The following is a 12,285-nucleotide window of genomic DNA, read 5'->3' as shown; positions in this document are numbered from 1 at the left end:
TTTATTATATACAGAACAACGTCTGTCGGGTCAGCTAGTTTTGAATAAAAATATTTGAATTTGAATGATTAATAAAACGTTAAGAGATAGTGTAGTAAAAATAATCACAATAAAATATAATATTAAGAATAATATTGGTGCCTGCTGGTTTAATAATATTCGTTTATTGAGTAAAAACAATATTTTTAATAGAGTTAATAATTTAAATTTAAATCTATTTAACACCTCTCTTATTTCTTTTGGTAATTTATTAAATATTCTTACACACCTAACACGACAGTTTCACGCGATGGAAACAAAGAACAGTCGCCTAACCGACTGAATAAAATATTTAAAATTTTCTTAACAATTAAACTAGCCTCTAAAAAAAGTACATAAATTTCGTAAGTATGTTTAAATTTTAAAAGGAAAGGAAGTAAAGTTGATTTATGAGGGCGAAATTTTAATAAAAGCTCGAGATATTCAATAACGACTATTCCTTTACTATCCCAGAAAAGCGAGTCCAAGATATTTCTGATGATGATGATGATCTCTTCCATGTAGACTGTAATATTGTTTCTGGGTGCTCATGGTGAAGCCTTCGTCATCCATGGTTATAAAGCGAGCTAAGAAATACTCAGGATCTTGTTTTTGTGCATCGGTAAGCATTCTAGGATTCTCAACGCTCGGTAGCTATTTCATTTCTAAATATTCGTGTTAAATGACTGCTGTTTACACTACCAGTTGAAATCTTTGTTTCAGCAATAAATCCTACTGTAATACTCTAATCTGCTAAACTTCTTTAGCCATTTGTTTGGTCTCTACCTACCACTTTTGGGCTCCCGAACGAGGGTGGTATTTGGTGGATATTATTCCAAGTTTGCACGTTCCAAATTGGTGCACCAGTGTGGAACTGATGAATACGGTGGAGCATGACCACCTAAAGTATTATGTGAATCTTTATAAAAGTCTTCCTTGTCGAAATATATCATATAGATACCTAATTAAAGAACAAAAATCTATTTTCGCCAACAAAAATCTATTGAGTCACTCTTATCCGACTGCTGTAAAGGCGAGTTCCGAAAACCGGCACTTTTCACTGTCATGTAAATTAAAAAAAGATCTCCCAGTTTGGGATTTTTTTCTCGTCGTACAATTAATTCTCAGATCACAATATTCCCTCCTCAGGATCTCTCATCCTCATCCAAAGAACTTGCTAACAAAAATGCCACAATAAAACCTAAACAACAGATCTGGCCACTATATGATCCTATGTTTCTATAACTAACTGACTAATGTGTGTTCGGAAAAAATCGGAAACTTAGCCTATGCTCCTACGAAAATTGCATTAAAATTGGTTGGGTATAACAGCCCTGAAAAAGTAAGAGACAGTAAGGTAGACAAATTGCTTTCACATTTATGATTATAATAAACTGGTCCAGCTATGGAAATTTAAAGAGCACTCTATCTTCAAGGCTAAAGAGCTTCTATCAAAATATTTAACACAACAATAACAATCCTTACAAATACACAATACATACACTTTCATGTACATATACACACAACAAATACTTGTATAGTTATTACTTTTAATTTATTTCTTTAGTTGATTAGTTAAATTTTGGTAATCAGCTTGTTGTCACTAGCCGCTTGTATATTTTTATTTTCTGTTAATTCTACTATTTCCCCCACGACACAGGCAACACCTAGTGTGGGGGTCAGCATAAAATGTTACTTTGTACATGTAAAGTGCGAAATAAATGATTTACTTACTTAGGTCAAACTGAATGTAAAAAAATGTAACGCCTTGTTTATTTTTATTAGCAAAGTGTCACAAATCAACATTGATTATGATTTTTACATATTTGTTATTTAATTGCAAATGTCGTGGGGATAACTATTTTGTTACTCAGCGATACTATACAATACTTAAGTTTTTATCGGTCTAGTAGGTTTTGAGTATAAGCTCAATGAATAATCGTTAGTTACCAAGAATGATGATTCGGGGAGAAATGTCTTTTTGTAGTTTTTACAGTATGTATCTGTAGTCTGTAGTACTGTCTGTAGTTATGTGGTCTATAGAAAAAAAACACAAATTATTGCAACAACAACCATTATGAAGCTACTTCCAGATTAATTTTTAAATCATATTAACAAAATTACTTAGCCTATTTAGCCTTTATACAATTTTAAGTGGCCTGCGCCGAACCACATAAGAACTACTCATTATTTTTCTGTATATAATCTACTATACTATGGCAAACCTTCTTTGTCAAAGAAGATTTAATATATTTCTTGAATTTGTGATCAGTGAGCCCTAATTTGTCACCACAACCATTATTTTGATCAATTCCTGCCGCTTTCTCTCAACTTTATGCTTTAATCTTATCAGTTGTTGAAAGTAGAGTTCCAAATCTATGCTTCAAGTAATCAATAATAAGGATTATAGAAAAATATAATATTATAGTCATAAATAAAAGTCACTATTTATTTAATAACATAATATAACTGCATTATTTAATGAAATGTACCTCCATTTCAGAATAGATGGTGAGGAAGTACGGCTGATGTTATGGGACACGGCGGGGCAGGAGGAGTTCGACGCTATCACCAAGGCGTACTATCGCGGGGCACATGCTTGTGTTCTGGCCTTCTCCACCACAGATAGAGACTCATTTCTTGCTCTGCACTCGTGGAAACTGAAGGTAAGAACCTGACCTTACACTTACATCTATAGAGCGTACATAGACTTTGCTCAGACTTTACTTACGTGAAAGTGTAAGCTTAGCATAATCTGTGATTTCGTTTTTATTGTCATTTAATAGCTGAATTTATGCTGAGATAAAGGTAAAACAGCCGAATGCATAAGTGAATTTTTTATCTTTGTTTTTTTATGAAAATACGGGACGAGACGAGCAGGACGTCCAGCTGATGGTAATTGATACGCCCTGCCCATTACATTGCAGGGCCGCTCAAGATTATTGAAAAACCCAAAAATTCTCATTTGCCCAGTAATTTCACTAGCTAGTTCGCGTTTTATCACACTTAGCTAAGTTTCACGTAAGTGAAGTCTGAGTACGCTTTATAGATCGCATACTTAGAATATTCTAGCATACACGAGTTAACTAACATTAACAATAACAAACATGTTAAAGTTAAACATGTGTTCAACAAATATTTGATAATTTTTAAATGACGTCATAACTTTAACTGTTGACCGTAACCGTTAATCTTCGTCGGTTACATGTATTGTTATTGTTAAATAGCTAAATAGCGACCTGTGAAAAGTTTCAAATAAATATTACCAGCCTTACTGTTTACGATTCGTCAATCAAACTCGGTTACAGCTGTAACTGTACAAAAATGACAGATTCCAAATTCAAATGTAATAAATTGTCTATTTTTAATTGTAACACTTTTATAGCCAGACTAACCCCCTTATTCATAATGGTCCGCTAACTTTAAACAGCCGCTTAGGAGTGTTTTTTCTCATTCTGACGAAGGTAAATAGAAGAAGACAGAGTGAGAATTAGCAACGCTTTAAGTTAGCAGACTATTATGAATAAGGGGGTAAGTATATAAATAAAAATTTATCACTGAAATGCATTTGTTACTTGCATAACTTTCGAACGAAAATGAATAACAATGTTTTTTTATTTCATAATATGAAAAGTGGGTGAGTGAAAGAAATCTGTGATGAATCTATTTATTATATAACTAACTATTTTACGAGTCGAGGTGTCTGTACATCGGATTTATTTTCCAAAGGCAGTGTGGCTGGATACAAAAATACAAATAAGTTCAAACAGACCATACGATCAATCTATCAAATAGTCAAAATTGACAGTGACTGTGAAAGTGACTTTAATTTATATACCTACTTTTACCGTTCTTTTCGCAACAGCAAAACAGTGTTTAGTGTGTTTTGATGTGCGTTTTTCAAAGGTTTACCTTTGGTCCCTATACATTACATATACATATACATTCGTTTCTCCACGCATTTCTGAGATAAAATGTCTTGACAGACAGATAGACAGACGGACGGTCCACAAAAGGATCTTATATAGGTTATTTTTCAGGTATCTTCAGAACCCTAAAAATAGGAACCTACCTAATTTATTTTGTTAATTTTTGAGGGAAACTATATTCCTCATATTTTTCTTCTTTTACCCGTCCCTATAGGTTTATAATAAACCTAACCATAGTTTTGTCAAAGAATGTCGAACTATCATTTTTGCCGTAATAGGCAGGGTTTGACATATTATGAAGTAAGCCCCATTTTAATGGAATAAAAAGACAGAGCAAGTTAATAGTACGTAATAAAAGGCGGGGCTGCCAAAGTAAAAATTGAAATTTAGTTTAGTATGAAAAGTGCAGTCATTTGACATATGTTTGAAATAGTAGTAATTACGTTATGCCGATTGGCGACGAAGTATAATCCGGCAAGATTTGAAAGTTAACAGTTGCATAAAACGTAGTGCATTTCGGCTACATCCGTTTTTTACAAGATTATAGCCGTCATCTGCCAATATATCAATGACTGCACGTTTCATACAATCGAGTGAATCGCTTTTTTCTTAGAGAGTTTTACTAGGCTTGAAAAAGACAAACAGACTTGGGAGACGATGATCTAGACTGGTCACCGTCTGCCATCGCCGCTGTTGCTCGACTTTAGCCCCCTTATTCATAATGGTCCGCTAACTTTAAACAGCCGCTTAGGAGTGATTTTTCTGATTCTGACTTAGGTCAATAGAAGAAGACAGAGTGAGAATTAGCAATGCTTTAAGTTAGCAGACTATTATGAATAAGGGGGTAAGAATAATATAGGGACTCGCTTTTTAGGAGGTAGGTACCTACCTAGTACCTACTTATTTCTTATTGATCTGCAGTAAATATCGTATTGACCATATTCTACGTGCAGTAAATTAGATTGCATTTTATATTTCAGGTTGAAAACGAATGTGGAGAGATACCAACCATCATAGTTCAAAACAAAATTGACTTAATGGACCAGTGTGTTGTTGGACCGTGAGTATTGTATTAATTTGTAAGTACTTAAAAAACAAAAAATTTATATTTATACAGACAGTTTTTTTTGTAATGAAAAAAAAAGAATTATTACATTTTAACTTGTATTCAAAAATCCTATTTAAAATTCTGGACATAATATATACCTACCAACAACTACTACCTGCTGTTTATTAATGAAACTGTATCAATGTTTCCAACAAGGTGGGAGGATTAGCCGGGCCGGAAATAAGGCAGGAGACTCGAAATTTTTGGAAATTTTCAAACAACAGTGTTTTTTTATAGTTCCACAGAGAGCATTGAAGTAGAAACTTTTTCTAAGCATTATAATGTAAAGAAAAAAATTATAACTACACAAAAACTATTCATTCCTTTTGCAATAATATCTTACAGTTGCTGTTTGTGTGTCTTGATCAATGAAATACATTATTGTCCTCATTTTTTCCTATACCGTGAAGGTATCTTGTATTCAGTATGAATATCGTAAACAGTTTTTTTTTTCATAACGGAAGTTAGTTAAATTATCTGGAAGGCCCCACTAGCAAGAAGTATACAACTATGATATGCTTCAAATTGAAAGAAGTGCAATGTTGGTTAAGTTAATATCTAAATGATCGGACAGCCTGAGACTAGATTGTGATTATTTTATAGCGATAGAAATGATTGTACAATATTGTATATTTTTATTGAAAAGAGCGCAAAAAAAGAATGGGAGAGTTTCTTGCGCCGCTTCTTGTCTCTCAGAGGGCCATTTGTTTCCGAAGCGGTAGTAGTATCTAGTAGCTTTAGAAATGACATCAAAAAGAATTCTAAAGGAATCAATTTTGAGAAAATAATTGACTTTATGCCTTTTAAGGGCCTTTTCCAAAGTTCGCCAGATGTAGGTACTTATCTTACGTTTTCCGCATTTAACTGACTGCTGTGGCCTTTTGGGAATCCTTATAGCCGTTGCCTGCCAATACTCCGCCTTGCATACCTTGGTCTTTTCTCTTATCATATTACCATTAAATAGAATTTCATATTTCTAGAGATGAAGCTGAACTAGTGGCCCGAGCGCTGGGCTGCCGACTGATGCGAGCCTCCGTGAAGGAAGATGTGAACGTCGGTGCCGTGTTCCGAGCGCTTGCTGCCAGATGTCTGGCGAACATGAGGCGGGATTATGAAACAGAGCTCACAACACCAACCATTGCTCCTGTTATAGGTAAGCCGTCAGAAATTTCAATGAAATGTCCAAAAATTCTGAGCGGCACTACAATTCCGCTCGTCACCTTGAGACATAACATATTAACGGCCGTTCCCAATTTACTATCTACAGATAGAGATAAATTACTACCTTCTACTGTCAGTAATTAGCTATCAATAATCTGATGCTGTCCCAATATAGCCGATAAGTCATTCTTATCGCCTTATATTGGGACGCGTCAATTGCAATTTCCATACAAACTTCTATCGCTGGTAAGCTATACGTCGTCCCATTGACACACAGCGTGTACGGATTACCATCGATAAGTTTTTTGGGACAGAAAAGACGACGCTAGTTACATTTTTATCTCAAGTAGGCGATAGACTGAATATTGGGAATGGCCTTTAGTCTCATTTACTCAGTAACTTCACACTACTGCGCCCTTCATGTCGAAACACAATAATGTTTAAACATTACAGCTTCTCGGTAGTAAAAGGCGCCGTTGTGGTATCAATAACCTAGCCGCCATCCTTTCAAATCCTTCATCCTTTAAGATTCAAAAGCGCTTAATTTAGGCTTAATTGAATAAAGTTTATTTGACTCTGACTTTGACTTTAGGTGGTCATCACACTCAGCTACGTAACGGTCGTTTGGTTTTTTTTTATGAAAATAAGGGACGAGACGAGCAGGACGTTCAGCTGATGGTAATTGATACGCCCTACCCATTACAATGCAGTGCCGCTCAGGATTCTTGAAAAACCCAAAAATTCTGAGCAGCACTACACTTGCGCTCGTCACCTTATGACTTAAATGTTAAGTCTCATTTGCCCAATAATTTCACTAGCTACGAAATACAGTAGTGTGTAAACATTACTGTATTTCGGTCTGAAGGGCGCCATACATAATTAATGAGACTGTTTATGTCATCTTGCGGTATTCGCTCCCAATGGAATTGTAGCAAATCCTTCAGCTGTTAGGTTGTTGTCACTCAGTCCAAGTCCTTCAAAACACGTCTCTGGAGCATGTCCCATGCGTGCTCGATGGGGTTGAGGCCTGGCGATTGTGCAGGCCAGGTACCCGGACGTTCTCCGTTGCCAAGTACTGACTGGTTCGCCGAGCTGCATGTGAACGCGCATTGTCATGCATTAACGTAAAATCGGAGCCAAAGGTTTGTGCAAATGGATGGACATAAGGTCTGAGAATATCCTCAACGTAATTTTCAGCGTTCATGTTTCCATTTACAAAAACGAGCTCAGTTCGCCTGTTTTTCATAATACCCGTCCATACCATAACTGTTGTGCTGCTGTAGGGATGAACTTCCTGCACCCTTCTTCTATCAGGCCTAAACACGAATTGTGACTCATCGGAAAACATAATTTCATCCCATTGTTCGTGGGTCCATGTTCTGCGTTCTCTACACCATTCATTTCGACGAGCGCGATTCCTGTGACGTATCGGTGGGCACCTAATTGGGCGTCGAGCTCGTAGGCCCTACTCATGCAGTCGATTTCGCACAGTTTGGGGACTTACATAAACACCACTTCAATTTTGTAGCCTCAAACTTATCTCTCGAGCGGTTAACATTGGCTGGCGTCTTGCAGTCAGTTGTATGTACCTACCGGTCTTGCCGAGTGGTTGTACTCCTTTTATGTATGTGGCCTGAATGCTGTTCAGCGGGTTCCCTTGTATTATTGTAGCGCTGCCAAAGACGACAAATAACACTTCTATAAATGCCAAAATGCCGAGATACCTGAGATTGATTACAACATCCCTACAGCTCTTTGCATTTCATTTGCCGTCAAATGACGTCGCTCCATGTCGTAAAGAATATCGAACAATTCAATTTTGTCGCTAACTTTATTTAAATGGTTGGTAAAATTAAAGATTAGACTAAACGTAGCAATAAAAACGCACTTAAATTCAAACGAATTCCCTTCATTTAATTTTATGAAAAAAACAAAACATAATCGAAATTTTTATTTGCAACCACTAACCACAGCCAGTATTCTTTAGGAAACAGTTTACATACCTATGCAGTTTGAGTGAATAAAGGCTTAAAAATTAATTAATATAAATAGTAAATTTGTAATATCATGCATATTGCTTTGTTGTGTACGGTGAATTTGTAATTTTGTGGCATATTAGTTTTAATATATATGAGTCTCACCGAAGTGAGACTGTCCAAAAACATAGTTAGACTCATTTGAGTGTTCCTCTCCACGGAAATCTTTAGTAAAAGGCGAAAGATTTATACGTTATGAAGAGAAACCAGAGTATAGAATTCCCGAATTTGAAAACACCCTAGGTTTTGTCAAAGAATATTTCTAGTGCGTTGTGGAAAACACTTGTGCATAAGAAGCGACATCTAGCGACATATTAACGAACCACTAGGCCTTGATTGATAATCAATATAATAATTTAGGTACGTTAATATTAAATGGATTCAATCATTTTCTATTTAGATATTGATAAAAATTAATAAGCTTTTCCAAATTTATATCTAGATTTTTTTGCTTGTACAATTAGGTACTTATATTCAACAATAAGATGCTCCTAAATCATATTGCTAAAAATAGGCTAATCTTAATACTCTATAAATAATAATTTAATGCACATTAATGTGCCTTTACATTCCAAAATTAAAATTAAATTAACAAAATACTTACAATACTGGCAAATTACTTACAATTTGGTGTCATTATTATACAATATTTTATGGTCATGGTCAATCTTAATGTTTTGGATACAGATTCATTTACATTTAGCACTTCAGATGGTTTTTTGTAAAACCCTCCAAAAAATTATTTGTAATCTGCACAAGCTAGGTGAAAGAAAATGACTTTGGTTCAAAGTTTAGTGTATATCTCAATAAAGTTAATATGACATATTTGGGAGCGATTATCTTCTTAGATCTCTGGAAGCTGGTTATCAGGTGGACGCTGTGTATACAGACTTCTCAAAAGAATTTGATAAAATAAGCCATGCGACGAATAGTAACAGGCTATGAGAATTAAGTTAAGTTCGTACGAGGCGAACCGTAGTCAAGCCGTGGCTCTAACGTTACACCTCCAAATTTCTTGAAATGTCTTCACACCTCGGTCCTATTTTATTTACAATTTATATAAATGACTTCAGCTAGCAGCTAGATCAGACTAGCTGTTTCAGAAATACGGGTCATCTTCTTTATGCTAATGACACTAACATTTATATAGAACTATAGCTAACCGTAATGACTGCCATAAGTAACAAATAGATTTAGAATGGTATTGCCATAGAAATTATTACTTTTTGAATCCCAAAAAGTGTAAAATTTAATCGGAAACATACGCCTATTATTTACGATAACGTTCTATCTGTTAACGTTATAAATCGGGTTGAGGTAATTAACGACTTGGGTGTTATGCTGGAGCTGCGGTTTGACTATCATATTGATGACATAGGAAGGGCCTTTCAACAGTTAGGTATGATTCTGCGTCTTGCTCGGTAATTCAGGCAGCTATTTACTCAGAAATTGCTTTATTAATCTTTCATCCGCAGCATTCTCGAATACGCAATTGTAGTGTGGAATCATCAGTACGCTTGTTCACATTGGTCGACTTGAAAAGGTTCAAAAAAATTTTTTGAATTCACTAGAATATCGCTCTGGGCACATTTTCATTGAATACTAGAATGACTCAACCCGACTTGTCGACAAAGTTGTCGCAACTATTTACCTAGACTTTTATTCTTTTCAAAATATTTAATAAGCATTAAGACTCTGAAACATTAGTACCTATCAAAAATAAACTTCTTTATTCCCAGAACCCCCACACGTACGAAAAATCCTTCTGTATAAAATATTTTCGTACAAATTATGCTAGAAATTCATATTATGTAAATCGTTCATGAACTTATTACAATATATATTATTTAACCTTAATTATATAAGAAAGAAGTAGGCAAAATTATATTTTGATTACAGAAAAAAATAGTTATAGTTCACTGTTATATGTATGTTTAATTATCTAAACACTGTCTAAGCTCTATACTCTCTAGGCTTACCTACATTTTTCTATTTTTGTAAAATAATTTATAGGACTATTTTGGTCTATTAGATTATATTATTTGTATATTATATTTGTATTTGCCTGTTTGTTCCTTTAAAATAAATAAATAAAAAAAAAATATGCAAAATTTATCATAATTGTAGCTATTTTTATTAAATTTACAGGTACATTCACAAACCACAATAGTAATGGTACTATACTCCTGCGTCCAACAAAACATCGTAACGGCAGCAAAAAGAAGAACGTTCTAAGAAATGCGTGTCGAATACTGTGATACCTGTCAATATGACATCTCCTTCAATATGTGTGAAAGACTGTACAGTGTGTAAACCTATCAATTTGAAAATTAGATAAGTCTAATGCTTCTATAAATAGATATCATTATATTTTGTAATACAAATTCAAATATTTTTAACCCATTCGAAAATTTATACCTCAGATCAAGAAATGCAGGGGCTTCTTCTATTTCGCTACACCAAAATTTATTATTATTTAAAAAACCTGAGGGCGATCCATTCGTCCATCTACCTTTACCTACATAATATACATCAATTATTGCAAGTATTTGCTGATACAGACTCAAACTAAACAAAACTTCTACTAGGTATCAACAATAATATTTATCTAACAATTATTGGCATGAAAGTTCAACTGAAACAGTTGGTATTTATAGGAAAATGAAAGTGAAAAGATAGTGCACACGACAATGGACAGTAACATTTTATTTATTATCATTCGCGAGAATTCCTTTCAAGTAAACATAAGCTATGTTTATCAATCTGTTATCACCTGGTTATAAATACCTCAGGTTGGGAGAAACCATTGCAACATGATAATATGAGTGTATCTACTTATTCGTTGTACATAATTATAAATAAGTATCTTAATACTAACCAGTAAAAGGAAGAACCCAACTGTAATGTAACATAGATGTTGTCTATGGTCATGTATATCTAAGTCTATTATCTATTGTAGAATCGATTCAAGTCTTTAGTGTAACAAAATGTATTTATTGGACTTAACAATTTGTTTGATTTATATTTAGTGTAAATATGTATTGAGTTTGTTTTTATGTAACAATAAATTATTATTTTTATATTATTTGATTTTATGCAGCATGAATTACCTTGAAAAATTGACAACGGCACTCAGCCGTTGAAGGTCAAGTTGGTTGTTCGACTAGCTGAATTGACGGATTGAATGAGTTTCGGACGGTGCACGTAAATATTTACTCACCCAATATGATTATAGTAGGTATCCTACTACTGAACCACTTTAGCTCATCATAAAGTGTCAATTATCAGTTCTTATGTCAGCTGGATTGAAACCTAGGCTAACAGCTTGCGCGTGCGTTACTGTTTGCTCGTGAGTCCTCACTGGATAGTCACCGATCGATTTCGATCCCCACACAAGATCCGAGTGGTTAGCGATCCTACCTACTAAGCTAGAGGTCCCGGGTTCGAATCCCGGTAGGTGCAAGCATTTATATGATGAATATAGATGTTTGTTTCCGAGTCATGGATGTTTAAATGTATTTATGTATGTTTGTATGAATATATGTATGTTTAAGTAAGTATATTTTATTAAATATATCATTGTCTTGTAACCCATAACACAGGCTATATATGATTAACTTGGGGCAAGATAATTTGTGTAAAGTGTCAATATTATTATTATTATTACAAGGAGAGGAGACAGGCCTGCCCTTACGTCCACCTCTGCCAGCGGTATATATCTCATAAACCGCCATCTTTACATATGACAAAGTGTATATATATCACACATTTTTATCTTTCACTATCACATCAGTTTCTATCACCAACAAAAAATACAACTTTCTGGGGTAAGTCTAATCTGTCTGCTATTTTGGTGCGCAAAAATGTGTAAAGCGAAATTTAATTTTAATAATATATTTGCATATTATTGCTTTCATCTTTAAAAACTGTTAAAATTTAAATAAAAGTTTATTAAGAAGATAATATATTCTTTTCTACAAGTGTTTTCGTCATTTTTGTATTGATACTTAGACTTTGCAGTATGTTGACGATT

General features: G+C 34.3%; 1 protein-coding gene and 1 non-coding gene across 2 annotated transcripts in view; one reads left to right on the top strand and one right to left on the bottom strand.

Annotated features, from left to right (window-relative positions):
• The window catches only part of LOC126972192 (ras-related protein Rab-23), a 50,721-nt gene extending 39,389 nt beyond the window's left edge, over positions 1–11,332 (top strand). The window contains exons 3-6 of the mRNA XM_050818823.1: positions 2,522–2,684; positions 4,928–5,007; positions 6,036–6,208; positions 10,401–11,332. Of these exons, the coding sequence (XP_050674780.1) occupies positions 2,522–2,684; positions 4,928–5,007; positions 6,036–6,208; positions 10,401–10,510 (526 nt within the window). The 3' untranslated portion in view covers positions 10,511–11,332. The remainder of the gene's footprint in view (positions 1–2,521; positions 2,685–4,927; positions 5,008–6,035; positions 6,209–10,400) is intronic.
• On the bottom strand, positions 8,350–8,467 carry LOC126972260 (U5 spliceosomal RNA). Its single transcript, XR_007731107.1, has one exon. It is a non-coding gene; the product is annotated as a U5 spliceosomal RNA (small nuclear RNA).
• Positions 11,333–12,285: the final 953 nt, after the last annotated feature.

The sequence above is a fragment of the Leptidea sinapis genome, chromosome 25 (assembly GCF_905404315.1).
Source record: "Leptidea sinapis chromosome 25, ilLepSina1.1, whole genome shotgun sequence".
Classification (NCBI taxonomy): Eukaryota; Metazoa; Arthropoda; class Insecta; order Lepidoptera; family Pieridae; genus Leptidea; species Leptidea sinapis.
The sequence above is the reverse complement of the archived record's forward strand: the minus strand, read 5'-3'. Positions and strand labels throughout refer to the sequence as shown.